At 34.5% G+C, this 26,728-nt stretch overlaps 1 protein-coding gene across 8 annotated transcripts in view; it reads right to left on the minus strand.

The window, feature by feature from the left end:
- DLG2 (discs large MAGUK scaffold protein 2) overlaps positions 1-26,728 on the minus strand; it is a 2,068,078-nt gene that overhangs the window by 961,768 nt on the left and 1,079,582 nt on the right. For 3 of the 8 annotated variants that reach the window (XM_082343288.1, XM_082343306.1, XM_082343304.1), the window contains one exon: positions 17,273-17,314. The exons of the other annotated variants lie outside the window; for them this stretch is intronic. In XM_082343288.1, coding sequence (XP_082199414.1) covers positions 17,273-17,314 — 42 coding nt within the window. The remainder of the gene's footprint in view (positions 1-17,272; positions 17,315-26,728) is intronic. 8 annotated transcript variants of the gene reach the window in all.

Consider the following 26,728-nt stretch of genomic DNA (forward strand, 5'->3'; position numbering starts at 1 on the left):
TGAATCCACATGTTGTGAGTTGCCACATGCTTACAATTAAATTTTGCTACAACTGGGGATACAGATTGATATGGCAATAACTACCAAAAGAATGTAGAACTGAGTGGATATAGGTGAGGAGCAAAGTTCAAGAATATCAAGCCAGCAGCCAAGAAAGAATGGATATCAAATGGAACATGCAAGAACTTTAACTTGTGAGTACAAAAATCAATGCAATAAACAAGACCATAGACAGCTTTCCTGAAAAAGCTACACAATGCTAAAAGATGGGTAGTTGAGTAATTTTGTAACAGAGAATTCCATTCAATCCCTTCAAATTTACATGCTTTGCCAAAGCTTGCCACAAATAGAGACATTTAAACACCACCCATCTAATTAGAGCCCTTCGGCATGGGTACTTTCTTATCAATTATGATTCAGTTATACAGTCCAGTATTCTAGCTATCTCAACAGCAGGATTTCTCCCATCCATGGAAGTGGGGTGCTAATTTTGGAGTCACTGCTTTTAACTTTAATTTCACTTTTACCAGTTGTCTTACCTCTGGGTATTGGACTCTATAATCAATTTCTAAAGTCACCCTAAACAAATAATCTGTTAGTCCATAACAATAAGACCCAAGAATTGATCTATAAGAGAATGTTCTTTTAAGTCCAATGGCCATCTTTGATGAAGTTATCCCCTTGCCATATCATCTTTTGGGTCTTCACCAAAGTATTTTCTGTTTCCCAGACACACACATTCTATGTGATTGAATCATTGTACATGCTGTTTCCTCTGCCTGCAGTCCTAACTCTTCACCTCACTTCCTGCTCCTTTTTGTCTTTGTTGTTTGACAAATCTTTACACATTTTTTGAGACTTGGCTCAGTAATTCTCTATGAAACCTTTCCTGATCCCTTGAGACAGGGCCAGTTTGTACTAATGCACTAAAACTAACATTTCCTATTGCACTTGTACACATCTCAGGTTTGGCTCTTATGACATTCATTTGTGATTACTTTGAACTTAAGTGTTGTCCCCTAAATGACTGTGAACAATTCAAGAAAATCCCTTATTTATTTTTGTATCCTCATAGTCCTTTGCACATGGCAGCCACTCAATAAATATATCTGAATAATTTAATAGTTATTTGCTGAATGAATAAACAAATGAATGAGCATATCACTTGAATTAAACTCCTTCATACTCCTGGGAGAAGCAAGGAAGGCACTATATAGACCCACATTAAGCATTTATTATTACCCTCTATTTGTATTTTTACCTCATACTCATCTTCATACATTAAGAGATAAATCAAAGTCACTGTTAGAAGGGTTCAAAGTGCTTTGAAAACCAATGTTTCAAAAGATAAATCAATGAGACTTGTTGATTCGTGGCCTACCAGCTGTCCATTTTTTCACTTTGTAATTCCACCCCTTCCATAGATAGATACAGGTGATCTTTTGCAAAATTTAATACAGAAAACTATATTCATAAATAAATAACTCCTTCTTTCATTTCCTTAAAAATGAGACCCACTAATGAAAACACATAATCTATTCCTTTTCCATCCTGCCTCCTACATAAAACAGAAACAGCAGCTGCTGAAAGCCTCAGTGCAAATGTCAATTGCAGATAGTGTTACTGAAAATATTCCTGATATTAATTGTAACCTCTCTCCGGCTTAAAGAACATAAAGGAGAGCAACTTGCTAGGTGCCTCCGCTATGTCAGCTACTTTACCTTAAGCATCTTTACATGAAATTAATGTATTTCATCTTTAAGGTATACAAAGTATTTTGCCCACAAAAGTATTTAACATGCCTTACCTCAGTATTTATCTACCCTCATCCATTTTTGCATGTTCACATAATACCTCTATTGTTGTTAATGTTATTTTAAAACTTAATTTGACTCACTTTTTATTTGAATAAATTTATTTTAAATAAACTTGTCATCACCAGAATAAACAAAAGTAAGACTCATCTCCATAAGTAATAAGTAATCATCCATTTTTTGCATGTTCACATAATACCTCTATTGTTGTTTAGGTTATTTTAAAATTTAATTTGACTCACTTTTTATTTAAATAAATTTATTTTAAATAAACTTGTCATCACCAGAATAAACAAAAGTAAGACATCTCCATAAGTAATAAGTAACATATAAATAATACATATTTATTAATAAGATTAAAAAGTAAAATAAAAACCAGAAATAATTTATAAAGTCTAGTTGAAAAGAGAATTGATGGTTTATATTCTAGTTCCAATTTTTCTTTTCTAATTTAAATTAAAATTAAAGTATAAGTATTTTTTAAATGTTTGCCATGTATCATCTTAAGTAAACCACAATTCTCTTTGAAAAGAGAATTGATGGTTTATATCCTAGTTCCAATTTTTCTTTTCCAATTTAAATTAAAATTAAAGTATAAGTATTTTTTAAATGTTTGCCATGTACCATCTTAAGTAAACCACACTTTAGGAAATAGTCTCATCTCATTTGATCATCTCAAGAAATCTCTGAGTCAGATAACATTATCTACCTTTTACATATTAGAAAGTGATATTTCTAAGACATTAAGTAACTTAATCCGGGTTTGCTCCTCCCTTAATTCTCGATTTTCAAAACTTGTCTGGTCTTCAATGTTCCTGTCTTTAAGACAGAGTGTAACAGTACAAAAAATATCATGCAATAGCTTATGATGAAATAAAAATAAATAAAGAAGGGGCAAGTGCTGTGAGTTCAGATAATATTCACTAGCCCACGTGCTGGAGTAGAGAAGACAGACTTTCAATAAGAAAGGAAATTTGAGTTGGCGCTGAGAAAACAGATCAAGACAAAAAGTATATGTATTGCTTGAAACAGCATGAGTAAAAGTAAAAAGGTTGGAAAACATGAGATGTGTTTGAGGAATAGTGGGAAAGAAGGAAGAAAAGGCTGTAGCCATACTGTAATTAGAGAATGCCAATAAACACTTAATCATGACAAATATGGTCAGAGTTGGAGAGTCGGCAGAATGATAGAGGCAGAAGAGATAATGAGGGTCTTAGTTAGGGTGATGATGGTAGGAAAAAGGCAAGAAGCAATGTAAGAAACATTCTTTCTTGACACCTTAGATGAGATATGGATCCCTGACTCAGTCCCTTAACACAATACATTACTTTTCACAATATTTGTCACATTGACGATGATCTATTTAGTATATATATTTTCCTTGCTTTCCTTGTGGAACATTCCAGGAAAGTAGGGAACATGCTTGTGTTTTCACCATTGTATCTCCTGTGTCTAACAAAGTGCCTGGTGCATTATAAGTGCTCTAAAACAATTTTTCTAAATGCATGAATAAAAAAAGGAATAACTAAGGAGATAGAATCTGTAAAAATGCGACAGGTGCTTTATAGGCTGAGCACTTGAAGTCAAAAGTAGCTGGAGATTCGAGCCCAGGGAACTTGGAGATACCTCTAAGACAAAGGAAGCATTTGCTTTAGCGTACCCCCTTCTTTCATTTTACTTTCTATTTCTCCCCTTGTCTCATTATAATTTTTTAAAATTTATTTATTTTATTTATTTATTTTTGGCTGCACTGGGTCTTTGTTGCCGTGAGCGGGCTTTCTCTAGTCGCGGCGAGCAGGGGCTACTCTTCGTTGCAGTGTGCAGGCTTCTCATTGCGGTGGCTTCTCTTGTTGCGGAGCACGGGCCCTAGGCGCACGGGTTTCAGTAGTTGTGGCTCGCGGGCTCTAGAGCGCAGGCTCAGTAGCTGTGGCGCACGGGCTTAGTTGCTCCGCGGCATGTGGGATCTTCCCGGACCAGGGCTGGAACCTGTGTCCCCTGCATTGGCAGGCGGATTCGTAACCACTGCACCACCAGGGAAGCCCCTCATTATAATCTTAAGTATTCTTATTTTATAGTCTCTTATGAAATTTTCACTAATGAATTTCTTAGAGATTTAAAATATATATATATATATATATATATATATATATTTCTTAGAGATTTAATATAATTTGTTGATTATTCCTCATGGTCAATAGTGTCCACGTGAGGGTTCTTTGTAAGCTCCTCTAAAGCAGAGGATTTTTTTTGAAGGAAATGTTGACATTTTCTATTTCAGTGTATTCTAGGAGGTTTAACCTGTGCCTTGGGGATTTCTACATCCATATAAAAAGTGAAAGGGGTAATGGTGTGTTAATTTTTAGATCTGTTCAAGTTGTGATGGCTCTGGAAAAGATAGGAGTATATATGTCAAGTAAGCAAAGTAAGGGAAAAAAAAACCCTTCCTTCCTTCATTCATTTATTCAACACTTTTGAGGGTTACTATGCACCCACCGCATTTCTAAGCAATGGGAATATAACAATGAACTAAACAAGACAACAATCCCTACCTCATGTTTACATTTTAGTGTAGGGAGGAAATAATAAGAAAGATAAATAGCAACACATATCATCTATTAAATATTGATACAAGCTAAAGAAAAAATAGAACAGATAAATGGAATAAAAAGTGTTAGAGTGGTTAAATTTTTTGATAGGCTGATTGAGGTAAACCTCATTGAAAAAGTCACTCTTGAGTAGAGATCTTAAGGAAATGAGAGTAAGCTAGAAGGATACATGGGAAATGAATATTCTATGCGAAATACTATGGCTGGCTTGTCTGATGACAGTAAGGAGGTCAGAGTAGCTGAAGCAGAGTAAGAAGAAAGACAGTATAAAATAAGATCAGAAGGGTAGAGAGGTGAGTGAAGGGAGAATGTGGAAAGTAGAACTTGTAAGCCTCATAAGCTATTGTGGGCACGTTGGCTTTTGCTGTGAATGAGGTTGGGAGCAATTTCAGAGTAGTAACATGATATGAATAATGTTTTAATAAGGTCATTCTTGCTGCTGTCTTGAAAATTTTGACTGTAGGGGGTCAAGGCTGGAAGCAGAGATAATAATTAAGAAAGTATTGCAATGATCAAGTTTAAAGGTAATGGTAGCTTGGACAAAACTAACGCACATGGAAATAAAAAACAATGGTTGGGTTCTGAACATATTTTTAAGATAGTGGATGTGAGTATGAGAGAAAGAGAGGAGCAAGGATGACTCCAGACCCATTGACATGAGCAACTAGAAGGCTACATTTACCACCAGCTGAAATGAATTTTGTAGATAGAGTAGGTTTCTCAGGAAAAATAAGAAGTTTGGTTCTGGACATGTTAATTTTGAGACATTTTTAGACATGGAGACATCAAGGGAACTGCTGGATATACAGGTCTAGCATTTCAAAGAAGATATTGGCATATAGCTGGTATATAAAGCCATGATCACTAGCTGAGTTAGTGGAAAAGCTCAAAACCAAGTCCTTGAGCACTGAAACATTTACAGTGGTCTATTTAATATATAGTTTCCTTACTGAATGGTGAATTCTGTGAAAACAAGGGACAAAGTGAAAGTAAAACAAGAAAGTGGTGAATTTATGCAACAGAAGTGATTAGAATGAATTTCTACCAGATTTAAACTGGGTAGGAAAAGTAGTAAAGCTAGGAGAGAGGTGATAACCAGAAAAAAGATAAGATCAATGAATATAAGATAAGGTAGGGGTCAAAAGATCATTGGAGTCAAGGTACATACAGATATCTAAGGCTTGTATTGGATTTTATATGGTTAAAATGTTTATCAAATTTAACATCAAGTATTTAATATGAGTCAAACAATTACTTATTTTATTCAATCTTAAAAGAATTCTATGAGGTGGCTCCAGTCTACACATAAGTAGACTCAGAGAAGTTAAGGAACTTGCTGGAGGTCACTCAGCTAACAGTGGCAGTGTGTGAATCCAGCCAAGGTCTGCCTCAGAATCCCCTCTCCTGACTACAGATGGGGGCAGGGTGCCTGTCCTTTGGTACCAGTCCTCTTTCCCTGGGGCAGGGACTTCAGCTCCTATGAGCATGCTAGCTGTGTGAGGGGTCAGAAAATCCTCCTCTTATTCTCTGTGTTCATATCCCTTGATGTCTTTGGTGAAGTATTCAGTGAAGTCTTTGTGAAAGTTCCATTCTGTCTCACAGGAGTTGAAAAGAGTTAAAGAGAGGTTTTATTCATGATAGGGCGAAATCATGCCAGGAAGCAGTTCTACCCTGGGTTCTGCCAAAGGAAAGAGAATTCAGGGGAACTGAGCTAGGGCATGGATCCAGTGCCCCATCTTCATAGTCTCATAAAAGTACTAGTAAAGTAGATGATTAGCTAATTAGCAGTTGGAATTGCAGAGCTGAAGATCCAGAGGAAGATGATAACTAGAGGCATAAATTTGGGAGCTATCCTCATGGTGAAGATAGAGAAAATAGATATGTTCTTACAGCCAACTGAACTCAGGAAAATGTCCAGCCAGTGAGAGAGATAAGTGTGCAAATGTAGAATGGAATAATCACTTTGGGGATGGAAAATAGTATAACCACTCTGGAAAAGTTTGGCAGTTTCTTAAAAAGTTAAACGTGTATCTACAACATGTCCCAGCAATTCTACTCCTAGGCATTTACCCAACATAAGTGAAAACATATGTTCATTTAAAGATAGTGTATGGAGTTCACAACAGTTTTATTTGTAATAGCCAAAAACTGGGAAAAAAACACAAATGTCCATCAACAGATGAATAAACAAACTGTATTATATTCATACAATGAAATACTACTCAGCAATAAAAAGGAATACTATTGGTATGAGCAAAAGCATGGACAAATCCCAGAATAATCAGGCTAAGTGAAATAAGCCAGACTAAAAGAGCACATACCATATGATTCCATTATGGTTCCATTTATATAAAATGCTAGAAGATGTAAACAAATCTTTAGTGACACAGAGCATATCAGTTGTTGACTGGTACTGGACAGGGTGAGAGGAGGGAAGGTTTATGAAAAAACACAAGCAAACTTTAGGGGATGGTAGACGTGTTCACTATCTTGATTATGGTGATGGATCTACAGATGGAGACATATGTCAAAATCTATCAAATTATACACTTTAAACATGTGGTTTATCATATGTCATTATACCTCAATAAAGTTGTTAAAACAAGACATAAAAGGATGCTTGTCATCTAAATCTTGAATGTATTTGGTTTTCTTAAAATGGGAGGGGTTTAAAACAGACAAAATGACTTCATAAAAAAGAAGTATGAAGAAAAGAAGCAGAAACTAGGACAATTTAGCCAAAACTTCTATTTTTTTTTTATTCTATCTCTACCTAACTTCTGTTCTTCTCTTCCCTCTCACCTACAGCAATTTTCCTAATGAAATTTCACACCTGTCCATTTCTGACGCCATTTAACATTTTAGGAACAGTGAAAGTATTTTGGCTATATGTTTCTGTCTGGCCTGCATTACAAGTGGATCAATAAAGAATTTAAGAAAACCCAATTAATCTGTTTTTCTTTTCCATTTTATCTAGTTTGGTTTTGGTATAGAAACAGACTTAACCACAGTACTTAATTTTGACTTCAGAAATTGATTTTGACTCTATTTTTCGCTGTTGCTTCGGAAACAAAGTTTCCAAAGTCTATAAACTAGTAATCTCAGCAATCTTTGACAGACGAACTACTCCAAGAGATCTTGGGAATACTTTGTGCTCCCTTTCTTTGTCCAAAGGCAAGGAAATTATTTGCAATTGTTTTCTCAATTTGGAAGGAATAAAAAGAAAATGTCACTAAGGATCATGCATGCAACAGTACATACTAGAACCTCATTCCATTTTCCATTGAGCATTTAAAAGGGCATATTTGAAAATATGTTCAAGGGCTTAACAGCGAATCTAAATTAGGACTCCACATCCAGGAACATTTGGGAATTTAACTGCTTCATGTTGGAAAGTCTTCCCTGATGGGGAAGGGCTTCTTCAGATTCAGGTATGTGGGCCAAAATGATCAATTTGTTTCCAGTTGGCACAGCTCAAATTACATTCTTGACTCAGTAACGCTGAGCTCTTTCCAGCACATCCATTAAGGGAACTTGGCTCACGTTGAGGATGTCTGTAAGACCTAATGTCTATGAGAGCGACCATAACCATCACCAAGGGAGTATGGAACACTGGGTTCTGAGCAGCAGGGCCTTTACCTCAACACTGTAACTTTGCATGAAAAGCCTGCTGAGCAATCCCATGCCAGATAGCTCTGGGCATTTGGATAGGACAAATTCAAACTCCCTCAGCTCATTCACGGAAGCTCCATGGACACATTTTAAATAATTTTATTTAGAAACATGAATAAGTAGTTATCCACCAGAAATAAAGAATACATAGCAAGTAGTTAGTTATGCAAGGAAATAATGTATTAGAATCAAGTAGGCTTGACCCAGACATGTTTTCACCCTAAAGAGGCATCAGTGTATGGTGCTTTTTTCTAGCAATGTTCTAAGAGTCTAGTTCATGTAATTCACATAATGATGATAAATAATACTTATCAATTATTTGATATGTACAAGACTTTGTGCTAAGTGCTTTACATGCAGTTTATACCTCATCACAACTTTGCAAAGTCAGGTATAGATCTTCTGTACCTTTCGGTATAGATCTTCTAATGGGTCACTGTTTTTCTGGTCCTTGTGCTTTAAATATACCAAGAGCACACCCTCCTCAGGTCTCATGACTTGCTCTAGCCTCTGCCTGGAATTCTCATTCTGAGATAGCCATAGGATCACTCCCTCGCCTCCTTCAAGTCTTTGCTAAAATGACGCTTTTCCAATGAAGCTTTTTTTTTGGTTGTTCCCTTTTTATTTTTCAAAACTAAATTTATCAGCACTTAACATCATTTTCACTTATTTATATCCTCTCCCACCATCCTCATTAGAATGCAAGTTCTATGAAGGCAGGGAATTTTACCTTATTTTATTTACTAGCTTGAATGATGCCTGGTCCATTATAGGTACTTATCAAATATTTGGAAGTGGTAAGTGGAAATGATGTGGTTTTAAGTAACAACCACTTGTTATCATAAATTAGGCTAAAAACAAACGCAAAATCTTTAAATAAATCCTTGTTCATTGTTTAAGGTTAACTACTAGTTGTGGTAATAAGCCATGTTCAGATAATTTCATCTAAACTTACTTTGCAAAACAAAAGGTTAAACAATTTAAGTGGGCAATACTTCTGAGTTTATTAGCAGGTATTAGGTGCAAAAATAGTATGTGACATCCTAGGCTTTGCTTTCCTGAAACTTCCAATCTTGGCAGAGAAAAAATAGAATCTGAAACAATTAGAAGACAATATATTAAATAGTTATTTCTCATTTATTCTATTTATTCATGTAACAAATTACTACCTTCGTGTGCAAGATATTCTGGGTGAGGTCCAGGAGGTATAGAAGTGAATAAGATATAGTTCCCGACTTCAAGGAGTTTACAGTCTGGTAGAAGAAGTAGGACTTACTACAAGATAAAACTTGCTCAAGAAATAAAAACTTTATAAATGGAATAAAATGTGCTAAAATTGAATAAAAAGATAAAATACTTTGAGAGTTCATAAGATGGAGAAATTCCAAAGACAGTATATTATGAAGCACTAAACTGTAATCAAATGCCAAACTGTATGGTAGAGACAAAAAAATGCTATTGCCTATCACTCCTGCAATTGAAATACACCAGGGATTTTGGTAAGCTTTCATGCAAAAAATAACATATGCCAAGACTCATATTTCTCTTAGTTCCCTGTGAAAGGGCACTGAACATTAAACAGAATACAACACTGAATGATGTTTCCAGCTGTTTCTGAGAGCAATTTCATAACCTCAGTTTTGTTCTTCACTCTCAAGTTTTACAAACAAACTAAAAAGAAAGTCTAATATTAATTTTCCAAAGGTTAAATTTAAAATTAAATTCATGCAAAATTGATGAAATACAACAAAATCTCACAAACAAGTTGTCACATCACATGTGAAGTATTACCTTCCAAAAAAATAGAGACAAACAGAATGCCATCTATATTTCAACTATTTGTCTTATTTTTTCAGATGGTAAAAGTGCTGCTAATTATTGTAGAAAACCTAAAAATACACAACATAAAATAAAAGTAAAATTTACCTGTAATTCTGGTATCTACCTAGAAAATTGGTATATTTCCTTCTGTATATAGGTGCACATTTAGATGCAGATGTAGTGATAAATGTAGCTACTGGTGTGATTACTGATTATAATTTGCATAATGTTTTAGCCATTATAGTGAGACATTGGACCACCATTCAATATGCTTCAAATACATGATTTCTTTTGGCTGCATGCTATTCCATTTCATGGATGTGCCCAGTATTATAAACAATGCTATGATAAAATAAGTATACAAAAATGTTTATTTGCTTTTCTGATTATTTCCCTAGGATGAATTCCTAGAATAAGACTAAAATGGTGAAAGCATTTTGAGACTCTATAAAGTGTTGCCAAATTGCCTTCCAAAATGTTACATGATATAAATCCTGTCCAGCAGAATCATGGAGTGATCATCTTCCCACACTCTTGGCAACTGGAGCACTGCCATATTCTTTTTCTAATTTAATGCACATTCATATTTTTATTTACGTTTTTTTAAATATTGATTTAGAATGTTAAAAAACTTATTTGAATTTATCTTAATATTTGTTAATTGTCCAGGATGTTGCTGATTTTTATATTGATTTGTAAGAGCTCTTTATAGTTTACATATAACTGTTTTATTTGCGGCTTTGCAGCTTTTTATATTTTAAACGTAGTATTTTAAAATTCTTATGTAGTCACATCTATTTTTTTCTTGGTGAATTCTTCTATTGTATTTATGATTAGAAAGTCCTTCTCAAAACTAAGACCAGTTAAATATGGATTTTTCATGGTTTTATTTTTACATTAGTCTATTAATATATATGTAATCACCTTGGTGTCTGATAGAAATAACTGATCATGTTTATTGAGTGAAGAGTATTTGCAAACAGTATACTAAATTATCTATATGAATTATCGCCTAGTTAATTCCCATAACCTCCTTATAACTATTACTTATATTAATAGTTATCGGCAATAGCTATTACTGTCCCTTTTTATATATGAGGAAACTAAAGTTCAGAGAGATCGATTTGCTTATCCAAGGTTACATGACTAAGTAAGTGATGTAGCTGGTGTTTGAACTCTGTCAGCCCCTAGAGCCTGTTCTCTTAACTACTCTTTATACCAATATACAATGGCTCTAACTTTGTTTCTTAGCAAATTATCAGCTTTCTGAACACCAAGTTTTGAATACTCTATCTGTTCTTTCTTTGATTTGTATTCATTCCTTCATCCTATATGACATTATTGTTTACACTAAGCTCTATTTCACAGTTAGCCATTCTATTGAATTGGCCTGCAAGTTCTTGTGTCAGCATTGCACCATTTTTAAATTGTTACAGCTTTGTAATGCTTATTAATGTATGCTATTAATGCATATGTGCAGTAGAACAAATAGTGCATTCATTATTCTACCCTTTGACAACTAACATTACTCTTACCATCCATTTATTAGTCTAAGCAAACATAGAATCCTTCTGTTAGGTTTAAATACTTTATTATTTGGTCTAGGATGAATTGTATTAAATATTGAAAATTTTTAATTTTTTTTCAATTTCACATTTCATATGCAGGAATATGGGTTAACTTACCATTTATTCAAATACCCTTTGACATCAATCAGTAAAATTGTATGGTTTTCTTCATCTATATCCTGCATAGATAGTACTAGAGTTATTCCTAGGTATGTTGTACTTTTTGCTGCTATTATAAATGGAATATTTAAAAGTATATTTTTTCTTTATTGGAGTAATTAGGGAAGCAACTGATTTTTTTTAATACCTGTCTTATATTAGGCGCATCTCGAGTTTTGGAGGAACAAAAGGAATTAATCTTCTATTGGATATGTCTCATTCTGTTTCATGTTATATTTCAGTGCTCAGAAATTTCAAATAATGCTAAAGCATAACACTAACAACAATTATCTTTCTTTTCCCCCAACTTTAATGGGGATTCTTTTAGTCTTTCAACATTAAGTATGAAAAAGATTGTAAGTCTGGGATAGTTGTTATTTACAAAGTTAAATATGTAGCCTTTTATTTTTAGTTTTCTAAGAGCTTTTGTCAGGATGAGTGTTGAATTTTATCAAATGCCTTTAACATATATTAGAATGATACTTTTTTGTTTATTTAATTTTAGATGTTATGATTTATGATAATAGATTTCTAATTAAACCATATTTGCCTTCCAGGGATTCATTCTCACTTATCCTTCATAGATGATTCTTCAATTGATATTAATTTTTGCTGGATGTATTTTATTTAGAATCTATTCATTCTTACTTATTAATGAGAATAGGTCATAGTATTATTTTTATGCTTGTCTGTTTTGACATCCAGATAATATTAAATTTATAAAGTGAACAAATAAATTAACAAATGACAAATTATACTTGGAGGATGTACTAGATAAGCATTCCAAGAACAAAAACTTAATATTTATACAATATACAGAATTAACTTAGGTATCATATAGCTCTCAAATTAGTTCCCTTGGGGATGCCCTGTACTTTAGTTTTTCTATTAGGGAAAATGTCATTATATTCACTTAATAAATACATCCATGAAGTAGACCTTCTTAATGTTATTTACAACAAACATTAACAAATGAGTTTGGGCCTGTTATTTATCAAATATACATAACATTTAAGTTTTACAATAGTGCAATTAATTTATTTACTCTTTTATTCAAGAAGTTTTATTGAGTATGTATTATGTACCAGCCACTTCTAGTGCTGATGGTACTGTGAGGAATAAGACAGGTGAGGTTCTGGCCTTGTAAAGGCCAGAACTTTGATATACATGAAGAATGTGAAGCTGATCAAGGAAAGCAATTTGCCCAAATCCATGTATGTTATAAATGAAGAAATTATTTTATTGTACTACCCTATAAGAGACTCAATGGAAAAATTTTCAAGAAGTAGCTTCCACATATGTGTAGTATTTTGCGATCAGTTTGACCTAACAGCAGAGAAATAGATAGGCTAACCCCTGGAAATTTCTTTAAGCTCTAATTCTGCAAGGTTGCAAACTCTCTCAATTCACTAAAACTGCATTGCCAGTAATATGAAAAATAGCAAAATTATAGCAATATTGACTTTAACTCCTCAAAGGCTAGGAGTTATAATTATTACTTGTTGAGCACATTCTCTTTCAGGCCCTATACTCTGGACTATACATGCATTCACTTTAGCATCCTGAAAGCATTTCAAGGTAGGTATTATTATTTCCATTTTAGGCTTGAGAAAATGGAGATTCAGAATTTAAAATAAATTGCCCAATGTCATACATGTAGCAAGTAAAGGATCTAGACCTCAACTCCAGGGCAGTCTCTCTTCTATGTCTTTCTCACATGTATGTCTCATTACTATATTAACTGCAAGAGTATTATGTGAAGAATAAGTGCTTCTAAAATTTTTTAATCTGAGTTATGCTTTTAGATACTTCTTTTAAAAAATGGCCATAAATGGGAAAAAGTTTATTGGCCTGCCAATCAATCATAAATAGTCAACAGTCCAAAAATGATAAAGAAATTGATCAAGTGTAATGGGCTCAATACTGTCATGACTTCATTGAAGCCTTGATAAAAGAATAAGTCTTGGATAAGAATTTAAAAGTTATTTAAGGAGTAAAGAACCTAAGGTTAAAAGTTAATTGACAGGGCTTTACCAGAATTCTATTGAATCAATCCATCCTGAAATATTCTTTTTGGAGTAGAGAAAGGTACCAGTTTATAACTTTTCTCTGATATGTGAAACAGTGAGTTCTGGTAGAGAAGCAACCACATTTATTTATTGTTGGGTTACTAGTACCTGGCACAATGCTTGCCACATAATAGCCATTCAGTAAATGCTTCGGTAGATGAATGAATGAGCCTCTGTAGCCATAGAGAAGTCAGTGCAGATGATAGAAAGATACCAGAAAGACAGTCAGCAGATCCAGTTCCTTGGCCTGATTCTGCTACTAATAGTCACCAATGTTGAACACAGTTTTAACTTCTTTATGCCTCAGTTTCTTCATCAGTGAAGTAAACAGACTGAGCTGAATGATCCCACAGCTCTTTATTAACTCTAAAATTCTATGATCTCCAATTAATAATATCAGCATTTTCTTACAGACTTCTTACCCATCAGAGAGGTGAAGCTCCCACTTATCAAAATGACTCCCAAGCAGTCAGGGACTCCAACCACAGATTAAACCACTTCCAGCCTTCCTGGAAGGGATTGCAAGAGGTCCTAGATCCCTGTTTTCCTCAGATACTCTCTTTAATAACTATAAAATAATATTTTTTAAAACTTTTTGCCCATGATTATTTAATAGTGCAAATAAATATATGCAAGAGCTGAAATTAATTGACAGATATAATGACAGCTGTGTTTTTTGACATACATATAAATCTAATTTTCTAGAAAGCAGAAACATATTACTCAGCCTCTCCAATGTACTACTTGTCCAACAACTGAGAAATGACCCAATGTTAATGAGCGAATACAGTCATCCTTCTTGCACAAGATATAAAGTCATGATTAATCATTTTTCTACACTTAGGGCAAAATATGTATTTGTATTTAGAGGGATGTCAGTTTGGTTCCACAGAAATAAGAATTACAAATGGCTTAAGTATGTAATACTTTTTACTTTTTCTTTTCTTTAATGCTAAAGTGGAAATGACTACATCATCACCCACAAGGGATTCGAAATGCAAAATTTCAATAAAGTGTCTTTACTTTGACTTCAGCTGAGCAGAACTGTTACTGTATTGTCCTGTTTAACAACTGGCCCCTATCTTTGTAGGAACAGTCACAGAATCTACAAAGAGTTCAGCAGCCCCACCCATAAAAATCACACACCTGATCGTTTTTGCTACGAAGAAAGAATATTGTACCAAATCCCAGCAACATAAGGGCTAACTCTGGGAACTGTCAGATGCATAAATGGGGGTAGGCATTTGTTATATAATGTCCCAATTTACTTTTATTGGTTACAAACCTTCAAAGAGATAGAATGTCAGAAGAGGAAAAAGACCAGAGATCTCTGAGCCAGCCCACTTGCCTTAGAGATGAAAGATCTAGGTCTCAGAGAGGTTCAGGTCTTGTCCAAGGTCACACCCAGGAGCCAAGCCAGGTCACAGACTTTGCTCACTACTTCCCAGTGCAATTTTCTTTTCTCTATTACCACACAGTCTCTGTTCCTTGGACAGAATCACATTATTACAGCATTCCTCATTGGATGCATCCTCTGAGAAAGTTGCTCTGAATAAGGATAGCTCAGGAACAAGGGGTCAGGGTATGTCCCATTCTCTTCAGAAATTTCAGAGAAGTTTGAAGAGGAGGAGGAAGGGTACAAGAGAAAGAGGTGATAATTCAAGAGCTTGAGCTAAACTTACTCTGAATGAAATTAAAAATAGATATGGATTACAGGGGAAAATAAATACCAATCAATGCTGTATCAGAAAATGTCTTCTACCAAAATAGATAAATGGATAAGACGTGAGATACACACACACACTTACACACACATACACACACACACACACACACACACAAAATGGAATATTACTCAGCCATTAAAAAATAAAATTTTGCCATTTGCAACAACATGGATGAATCTGGAGGATATTATGCTAAGTGAAATAAGTCAGACAGAGAAAGACAAATACCATAAAATCTCACTTATATGTGGAAACTAAAAAGCAGAACAAACACACAAAAATAAACAAAATTAAAATGGAAAAAGGAAAACAGACTCATAGATACAGAGAACAAACATGTTGTTGCCATAGAGGAGAGGGTAGAATGTTGGGGGAAATAGGTGAAGGGGATTAAGAGGTATAATTCTCCAGTTATAAAATAAATAAACCATGGGGATATAATATACAGCATAAGGAATATGGTCAATAAAATTTTAATAACTTTGTATGGGGACAGATGATTACTAGACTTAGCATGATGATCATTTCATAACGTATGCAAATGTCAAATCACTATGTAGTACACCTGAATCTAACATAATATTGTACATCAACTATATTTCAATAAAAAAATTCAAGATGATGTACAGAAAAGGGACTTGATGTCATAAGAGTGACTAACAATAAACAAATCTCACTTACAGACCCTACTAGATTTATGATCACTGCCAAAACTCACAGAACATTCCAGGTGGAATGTTGTTGTCTGTTGGCATGGCCTTATATCTAGAATATTGCAGTGAAGTTATTCCAAATAGGACACCATCACATATCGATCCATTTTTATTACCACAGCCCCACAGCAGGATATGCTGCCTGCTTTGGTAACTCCGAGTTCTTTTGTACAACGAACTGTGATTACTTCATAAAGGTCAGTTCTCCCAAATCCCTGTAAACCATGGCACATCAACCCACCAAGATCATAGAAGCAATTAAAAGTGTTTAACCGGGAAGGTTGCCAGGACCAGATGGCTTCTGCCAGTGGGCTTTTGTTTTTGTTTTAAACTGCGCAACACTAGGGAAACAGAATTTATTTGCCTCATATCTATTTTCTAGTGGTTTTTTTTTCATATTTATAAAATAATGCATTAATCATAGGGATTCTCATTACATGGACATTAGAATGTGGGTCATAAGAGACAATAATAGAGACTCTCTCCCCCTACCCCCCCCATGTCCATTACGGCTCAGATCAGCTCAAAGTTTGCCATATATACTCTAATAGTATGTATGCATATAAAATCCTACTTCTGGAAGTAAAGGGTTCCTCAAGAGCTTTTGGAATTAGACTATAGGATAATCCATATATTAGGAAAGGGGTCAGAAGACTTTTAACAAGATAATCATTTCGTGCTACAAAAACTACTCTGCACCCCTAATTTTTGTAGTTTACAACTACCAAACACCACCACTTATTATCGATAAGATAACTATATCAGATAACTTATTTAACTGAGATAACGATGCTGCTTAGAAGCTTATTTAAATCATACAAACATAGGGTTGCCATGGATCAAATCCTGGCTCTAATTTTTTTTTCAATAAATTGACCTTGGGAAAACCATAATCTCTTCTGACCTTTGGAGACTATTATTATCCATAATTAAAACAGTATGATATTTGCACATTGACTTAAAGTACAAAAAAAAAAAAAGTTGAGAAAAAGACCCAAATATATACATTGAATTTGGTGTATGATAAAGTGACATCTCAAATCAGTGAGAAAAAAAATAAATTTTAAAATAGTATTGAGACAACTGGATAGTCACATGGAAAAAGAAAAAATTAGATCAGTACCTCACACTGTACACTAGAATGAATTCCAAATGGATCTGAGAGCTGGATGTAAAAAAGAAAAAAAAAAGAGGAAAACATGATTAATTCCTTAAAACATAAGAGAGGAGAAAGCTTCTGTAAATATAACCCAAAATCCATAAGCAGTAACATATGTACATACGTATGTATGTGTATATATATAATATGAGCAATAAAACCATATACATGTATATATTTACGTTTTTCAAAATATGAATAACAAACTGTAAAAATATACTTGCAACTTAGTTCACAGGCACAAAGATCTAATACTTTAACATGGAAAGAGCCTCTAGAAATCTGGAAGAAAAATACCAAAGGCCCAAGAGAACAGTGGACAGAAGACATGAACAGACTGCACCCAAAAAGAAAGACAAAAGGCCCTCAAACATATGAAAAGGCGCTCAACATCACTTATAAGAGAAGTAAAATTCTACTAAGATACTCTTTCCTATTATTTGATTGGCAAAAATTCCAAAGTTTGATAACAACTTAGTTGACAAAAGAAGCAGCGATTCTCATATGATTGCTAGTGGGAGTACAAACCATTAGATCTCCTATGACAGTGCACTTGACAGTACCTAACAAAATTACATATGTGTTTTCCCTCCAATCCAGAAATCTCATTTCTAGGAAACTACACTACAATCATGCCTCTATAAATACCAAAGAGCATATCCACAAGGTTATTTGTGACAATTGTATATAACAGCAAGACACTGAAGAATTTCAAATATCCAATCAACAGGGAATTTGTTGAATAAGCCATGGTCATCTACCCAATAAGGTGCTATGTGGTTATAAAAAAGAATGAAGAAGATCTCTGTAGACTGTTATGGAATAATTTTAAGTATACTTAATAAGTGAAATAGCAAGCAAGATGTTTTTATCTCATTAGAAAGGAAGAAAAGAATAAACACACACACACACACACACACACACACACACACTTCATTACTTTTGTGGTAAAAGATGCCAAATGGTAAACGAAAAATAATAATAATTGGTAACAATGTAAGCCCACCAATGAAAATCATTTTGTCCAGGACAGAATCTTTTATTTTTAAACTTGCTTTATTACACATGTATATATGTTATTTTTAATATATAAAGATTTTTAGATATTCTTAAAAGCTTTTAAAGAATTGCTTTAGTGTGTGACTATTGTCCTCTGATAAGATAAAATTAGGCTTCAGTCAATACTTAAGTATTTCAAAAATTATGAATTATAATTATTTTAAGTAATCCATTTCCTTCTCAAAAGTATCCTGCTTGGACAATGAATTATATATGACTACACCTACAGGGGAATGGGAGAAATGGAAAAAATGAAAGCAATACCTCTCCGCTATATCTTTTACCACAGTTTTTACTTCTGAATCATGTAAATATACAAAATAAATAAAATTTAAGGAAAAGAAAACAATAAATTCTAACAATGCAAACAAATTCAAACAACCTAGCCTGTGTATCAGACTACTAATTTAATCCCAAAGAGAAAATAATTATTTCAAGTGACTTTTGAATACAGTTTATCTTATTTTGAGTGCATTCTAAGAAAAAAGGTGAACTGCAAAAACCCTACATTTTATTCAATAGTTTCATTGTTTATTTGTATTATTAGTGTTATAATTTTAAGCTATTTGGCATATAATGTAGAATAAAGCAAATAAGTAAAAATATTATTAAGAAAACAAACATTTTTAGTGTAAGAGAAAGGAGTTATAAAGTCAAGGAATTTTAAGGAAATACTATGTAATGTTAGATTTGAACTGGAAATATCATTATCTACTCATGACATTCGAAAAAATATATATATTCCCTATCTGTTCACTAAAAGGGCCTAAGAAACAACACCCCAGTAGTCAGGAACATAACTAGCACCAAGATCTTGCTTTCTAATTATCATTTTCTACTGAAAGGAGCCAGAGTTCCTTGGAGAGATGACTAATTTTGTATTTGGGGCAGGAAAAGTTCCAGAATATGAGAGCCAATTTGAAGGGTTTCCTCTTGACCAAATGCGGACATCAAAGAGAATGTTGGTACTTCTTTAAAAATTGAAAGAGAACATTTGCCATCCTTAGAGTTGATTTTTATACTAACTCCTTACTCTAAGGGAAATGTATTAAGTCATCCTGCATTCACATAAGTAACATCTTAAGACAATAAGGGAAACATTTTTATAGAAAAATGGCCTGTAGAAGAAATAATAGAATTAGAATTAGAGCAAGTGAGCTACAGAGAGCAAATGTGGCAAAATGCTAACAATTGGTGAATAAGGTAAAGTTGTATAACGGTGTTTGTTTCCTGTTCTTTCAACTTTTCCGTAGGTTTTTAATTATTCAAAATAAAAGTAGGGGGAAAGCTCAGTGTTATGGGAAAAAGCTGAGGAGATGATTAGATTAAAACATACTAAAGATATAAGATCCAAATATAATTCATGAACCATGATTGGATCCTGGTTTGGAAAAAAAGAAATTACTACAAACAATTGAGGAGGATAGCTGGGGAACTTGCATATGAACTGGATATTAATAACATTAAGAAGTACTTATTAGTTGTCTTTTGTGTGGTAGTGCTGTTATGGTTATGTAGGAGATAAATATTGAAGTCATTCTGTCTGCAAGTTACCTTCAAATGGTTCTGTGAAAACAATTCTAGCTATCTGCATAGATCAGGGAAGATAAATTAATAGATAAGATAATTTCATAAATAGAAAGATAGATAATACACATTGGGCATATTGCTAACAACTGTTGAATCCAGAAAGTATGGGTGTTCGTTATATTATTCTTTCAACATTGTACTAACTTCTAAAATTTGTCTAATAAAATGCTGAAAAAATTAAAATTAAAGACAATATTGGGGGGGTTATAACAGCATTACATATAAATAAAATAAAGTATACAATTTGTGTACATGGTTGTGCCATCTTAAGATTCAGCTTCTGAATAAATGTTATTTTACCCTCTTCCTCTACTATCCTGTATTTTATGACACAGAATGCAATTAACATAGGAAGGAAATTGGGGATGCCTTATTGGATTGAGTGGACAACTTTGGGTTTAGTGAACATGAGATTAAGAAGGTTGAATTACTATAAAATGGTCCCTTGACTTCCATATGTGTTAATTGGATCTTGTTGGCTAGTTCTGTATTTCCCAAAGGAAGAGAGAAATGTTGATTTTCCTCCTCTCTGTTCGAGCCCTTCCATTTAAACTCAGCCAAGTGAAGAATAACAATAATCCTCCGTGTGCACATCTCCCACACACACCAAACCTCCCACGTACATACCGGTGATACACTAATTTAACACACCGATTAAAGACTCCAATTACCATATTCGTATAACTTTGCCTTTAGCTCCCTTACTTCCACTGCAGGCAGAACTGCTGTTAGTATTTCAGATGAGTACCTTGTCAATCCTTTCAATTTTGCCCATCACTGAGTCCTTGTCCTAGTATTAGACCAAGACGTGTTTTAGCAGTTTAGCTCTTTCTTTAAAGTACTGTGTTCCCCAGATTTACTTACATTAAAAAAAAATTTTACCAAAAGGTGCTAAAATATTTAGAATATATATAACTCAAAGTTTCATATATTAGATCAAGTTCTGGGTTCTCCTTTGTTATTTCATTTTGCTTTAAAATTTTAATCCTTGCCATTTTGCTTTCCAGTACTATTATATTCTGCTCTGGAGAAAAGAGACAGAGAGACTTTGAATTCATAGATTAATTCATAGATGTAAGGAATTATTAAGACATTTGAATGAAGTAGTAAATTCCTAGTTCACCTTTAAGTGCCAGCTGATATATTTCCCTTGCAAGTCTTCCCAAATACCTAGACAGGGACCAAACCAATCTATACCCCAGTAACTAGCACATTACAAGGACTGGTAAAGACTCATTAAATATTTCTTGAATGAATAATGTATCCATCCCTACAATGTTTACCATACTATGGTATAACTATTTCAACATATCAATCTCCCTTCAATGGATCTAACATTGAACGTTTTTATCTTGGTTGAGTGAGATGATGAAGGATAGCCTTGGGAAAATTAATCTGGCAAGAGTTTCCAGGGAGAGGGGTAAATTTGAGGAAGAACACATTGAAGGAATAAGGAAGACTAGCTGTATATAATTAGTATGTAAAGCCACAGAAATTCCTTTAGAGCCGAGGATTGAACCTAAGATCAGGGACAATCCATTCCTATTCTTAAAACATTAGGCTGATGGCACAACGAAGCCCAGTGACATACTTGTGTGGCCTTGGAATTAAAGTTAAAATTCAGGAACTCATTTAAACCTTTAAAGCCTTAGCAAAAAAGTAAGAAAATGTATGGGAGCTATTTCAGTGGCAACAAATCTTTGTAGCGGAGATTTACATTGCATGATTGTGGCAATTGCTTTATTTTCATTCTGTATATTGTAGTGAATCCACATTGCCATCATTAAATATTTATTCAGTACTTCTGCTAAGTTGCTGTAGCAAAATGATTTTTTAACATCTCTTCCTATCTAATTATAGACAATATAGATAATATGAATATAAAAAGGCATGAACACAAAACAAATAATATTCATATTGAAATATTTACAGCTTTATTGAAACAGTCACATGGGGAGAGTTGTATGAAAAGACAAAGTATATAGAAAATATGGTCTAATGAAAATAAATGAAATGAAATATAGAAAGCACAAGTGTTGGCAAACATAGTTGAACCCAAATACATAAAGACAAGAGTGAAATAGAAAAACTGGAAAGTGAAGTGCCTGGGGATTAGTGAGGGTAAATCAAGGAGGGTTTCAAAGAAGAGGTGAGGGTAAAGTGGATATTCATTTAAGTAGACTTCACTTCCCTCTTCTTACTCACCAAAATGTTTACAAGAATCTTTTCTGTGTCAGCCATGCTAGGTGCAAAAAATGCAGATATAAATAAGCCATTGTTCCTATTGTCTAGGAGTTTACAGTCTAAAAGAAAGGCATAAAAAAAATAATTGCCATTTAGTGAGGTAAATGCTTGGGGAGGAATTTGGAGTTAGGAAAGACTCAAGAAATTGAGATCTGAGGCTGAGTAAAAGTTTGCTGGGCACAGAAAGCAAAGAACAGCATTCTCACAAAAGAGACTGCATGTGCAATGCTTACACATAAGGGATTTATTTGTATAAATTGTTAGGACCATACTCCCTGGCAGAAGCAAATACATGCACAAGTCAATATCTGCAGACGAAGTAGTAAAGTTTGAGTGTGTACAGAGGGATGATGGAAAAGGCATATGAGCAATTTGGCAGAAGGCAGTTTGGAAAGGACTTTTTATGGTATACTGATGATTCTGGACTTTATTCCGTAGGTAATCATTAGGTAAGTGAAGGTTCTAAGAAGGGATAATCAGATAAACAATTCAGAAGCCATTAATATAAGCAGTGTTACGACAAGGATGGGACATTCTTAGCACCTTCCATTTTTGTGCTTCTGGGTAGGTTTAAGGGTCAGATACTCAGCTCAATAGCACTCAGAAAAATAGGTGTCGACGAGGTATTTGGGGGACATTCAATCAAGGTCAGGTTGTGGGAATATGACTGTACTAGCAACTAAAAAAAAAACATATTTTCTTCATACTTTCCCATTAATATTTATCCTCAAATTCCTGTTAATTTCAGGGATCACCATTGGATTTTGTCACAAATTAAAATCTTTATCATTAGGAATATTCAATCAAGTATCACAAAACCTCATTCCTGCCACTCAAGACTTAAATTTGCAAACTATTAAGTGCCTCGAGCCATCCAGGAGATGTCCCAGACCTAGGGTGACAGTAGTGCAAAGGCTGGAAGGACCTAAGCATTAACGTAGTCTAATCTCTACTTCACAAATAGGGAGCTAGATATCCAGAGTTGTCATATGACTTGTCTGAAGTTCATACAACTAGTTTTATAGAACTAGAGTTTTAAGTTCTATCTTTTGATTCCCTGTCCAGTGCTTGTTCTGCGACACTGGACTGCCTCTCTTCAATGAAGGGGGTCATTCTTTAAGGACGTGGCTCTGTCCATTAGGATAGCATTACAGTGTCCTCATTTTGAGGCCACTAAAGCCTGACTCACAACTAGCCTAGGTGAATGTAACAGCATCTCTATATCTTTATATCGAAGAAATATATAAAATGCTCCATGAAATGAGCATGAAGCTTCCTGGAGGAAAGTGTACAGTTGTCTTTTACAAAACATTGTGCCTGGGGAAGGCAAATCACCCTAAAGGAGACTGAACATATGCTCTGAAAAGCCTACTTGACGTCATTCACAGAAACTGCACAGTAAATACGCAAGATACAGAGAAGTGACATATTATTTTTACCAGGTAATGTCAAATGAGCAGAGAAAAGTAAGGATTAGCTCTATTGGAAGTAGTCTAAAGCCATTTTCTCCAGGGGTAATTGAAAAAAAACAAAAAAACAAAAAAACTAGCCTATCCAGTGAGGCATGCTTTTGAAGATACTTTGCAAAACAAACTCTCTGAAAAGCAAGTTGTTTCCCTGTCTCCTTTACATTTTGAAGAAATGGTACCAAATACCATAAGACTGGGTAAAAGAAGTTTTCTAACTTGATTGCTCCTCTAATCATTCTCAATATTTATACCTTAAAAGCAAATATTTTTCCAAAGTTTGATTAAAGTGTTGATCTTTATGTCTAGGTAAAACTCATCTAGCTGATCCACCATTGGTGAGCTATAGACTTTCAGCTGTACCTTTGAATGAGGTGGTAGAAGTAGTTCATTCTCATATTTATGACATCCTGTAGTGATGGGCAATGGGTGCTTCTGTGGAATTAGTAGCTTCCAACTGGGGTAAGACTCTCAATACCTCTTCTTCCATTCTTCTGTGCTCCTCTCAATATCACCTTTCTTTAAACCCTATTTCTGATCCTCTGTGTGTTCCTTCATTGTTGCAGTGAATATGCTGCTCAGTTTACAGATGCACCCAGCACACAGTAGGTGTTCACTAAATAATTATTGCATGCTCTTAAAGGGATGCTACCTAATTTAATCCTCACAACAATGCTTTGATGATGATACTATTAACAATTGTAGATACTATTTATTTTACTCCCACTCTGTGTCAGATAGGGTACTGAAAACTTGACATATATTCCTTTTATCCTGTGAGGTAGAATTCTCATGCTATAGATGAGGCAACAGGCTCAGAGGAATCAAGTAACTTGTTCAAGTTCACATATACAATAGGTATCAGATTCTAAGTACAAACCTGGGTCTTCTATTAGCTGCTGCTGCTATTATTCTACTACTGCTACTATTATTAATACTACTACTACTACTACCACCAGTAGCACCAGTATTTTTCTTCTCTTTGATCAAATTGGCTGAGTCCAACTTCTAAACAATAATCTTCTTGAGGGGTGGGAGCAAGTCTTATTTATATTTGTTGAATTCAAGTGAATATAATGGAATCAAAGGGAGGTCACACTAGCCTTTCCCCTATTGAGGAATGCCTTTGTCTAAATCTTTCTACCTCCTTTGTGCTAGGATACAAAACCAAAATAAAGTTAAACACAACTTAACAGAAATAAAGTTAAAAACAATCCAACAACCAAGTCTTTGATTATAGTTTAACCTTCATTTCTGATGACAAATGAAAAAAAATGACATTTGCTGTAACCATAAAGTCTGCTAGATATGACCAAAAAATAGAATTATGAGCCAATAGGGTATGATGATCTGTAACAAGATGTAACCAATAGGTTATTTTTTTCTTGGCTGGCATAGCCTGGCTTCTCTCCAATACAAGACTTGTGACATCATCTCCTGTCTCCTCTCCTCCCAAACCATCTTGTGGAAGTGTACCTCATTTTAAAAAAAATGATTATAGCACATTTTTTTCTTTTCACAGTACATTGAAACATAATGTTCTAAAATGTTTCTACTTGTCTTCCATAAGATTGAAATCAATAAGAGTTTGTGAAGAAATATTTTTTCTCAGTCAAACGGAGATAATCTGGTGGGGGAGGGAAAGGCATACCTACTATGAAACTGCTTTTAGCCCTAGAAGCCCTTCTGTTTTACCATGGGAACTGCTCATAGGATGTTTCGTATCTAAGGGAAGTTATGAGGTCTCAGGGCTATTTTCTGGCAGTTGCTTGAATTTCACTCTTTGCTAATGGGTGTGCTGGAGTTGGCTCCTATAGGCGAGTGAGAGATAATTGTTTTGTGAGCTAGTTGTCAAAATGTTGGTAGCCTGAAATCAGTCATGGTGTGAGTATTTACACCATGGATATCAGCAAATGCTACAAATCAGAGCCTTTTTTTAAAGAGCCTGCTTATAGCACATCATTGCATTTAACTCTGGTTATGAGGACCTCTATCACAAACAACTAAAATTATCATGAAATAGGAAGGCACTGGGCCACCGTATATGATTGTGCAAGCCATTCTGTGCCCCAAGCAACCTACCTGGGCAAGGACTGAAATTCAGCCCACATTCTGGTCCCTGAGCTGTGTGCCTTGGCGTGGTGCAGTGATCTTCCTGAGGAGGATGTATTTTTCCATTTTGCAGAAAGCTCCTTTGTGAGCTAGCAGTGTCTCTGTATACATCAGGTTGCATACGTTCCTACCCTGATGCTCCGCAAGTCACCTCCAGTGTCACAATTGCAAACAATGTCAGTCATGTCATTCCTTCTGTGCCCTTTATTTCAAATTACGAGGACTAAAATTACTGATTGGTTAAGGTTGCCTGTGCTCTGAGGATAGCCATTTCTTATTTTATAGATAAATATCCTGTATTTCAGAGAGGTTAAGAAATTTGTCCCAAATTGCATAGCTAATAAAAGAATAGGAGTTCAAATCTCCCTATATCTGTCTCTAAGATCTCCCCAAACGAATAGTATGCTGACCAAACTATGGCACATATGGAGATTATTTCTCTAGAATACAGGTTCCTAGGAAAGTTTTAAAACTTGTGATGTAAAATGAATACACAAAATGCATTTCACTTTTTAAAACAAAGTTTTAATCATCATTTTAATGTAGTTATTATCTGTGGTGTAATTCTTATCATCACCCCCATTTTATGGAGGAAAAAAATCCTCAAATCAGAGAAGTTAAAGAGTTGAGAATTATCCATAAACACTGAAAAGTCTTGGCATTCAACCGTACTGAACACCATTAACAAGTAACATATGTAAAGAGTTTTAGTTTACAGATATTACCATATTAAAGGAAAACAAAGTAAAAGTGTGTTATGTGATTTCTGAGGCTAGGTCATAAAAAGGATAACACTTCTGCCTGGCTCTCTCTCTTAGGATGCTTGCCTTTGGAACTCATCCTCTATGTTGTGAGCGAGTCCAGGCCACATGGAGAGGCCACGTGTAGACGTTCCAGGCTACAAACACAGTTAAGAAGGCAGCAGACAGCCAGCATTTACTACCAAACA

This window comes from Balaenoptera borealis, assembly GCF_965194805.1.
Source record: "Balaenoptera borealis genome assembly, chromosome: 11".
Taxonomy (NCBI): domain Eukaryota; kingdom Metazoa; phylum Chordata; class Mammalia; order Artiodactyla; family Balaenopteridae; genus Balaenoptera; species Balaenoptera borealis.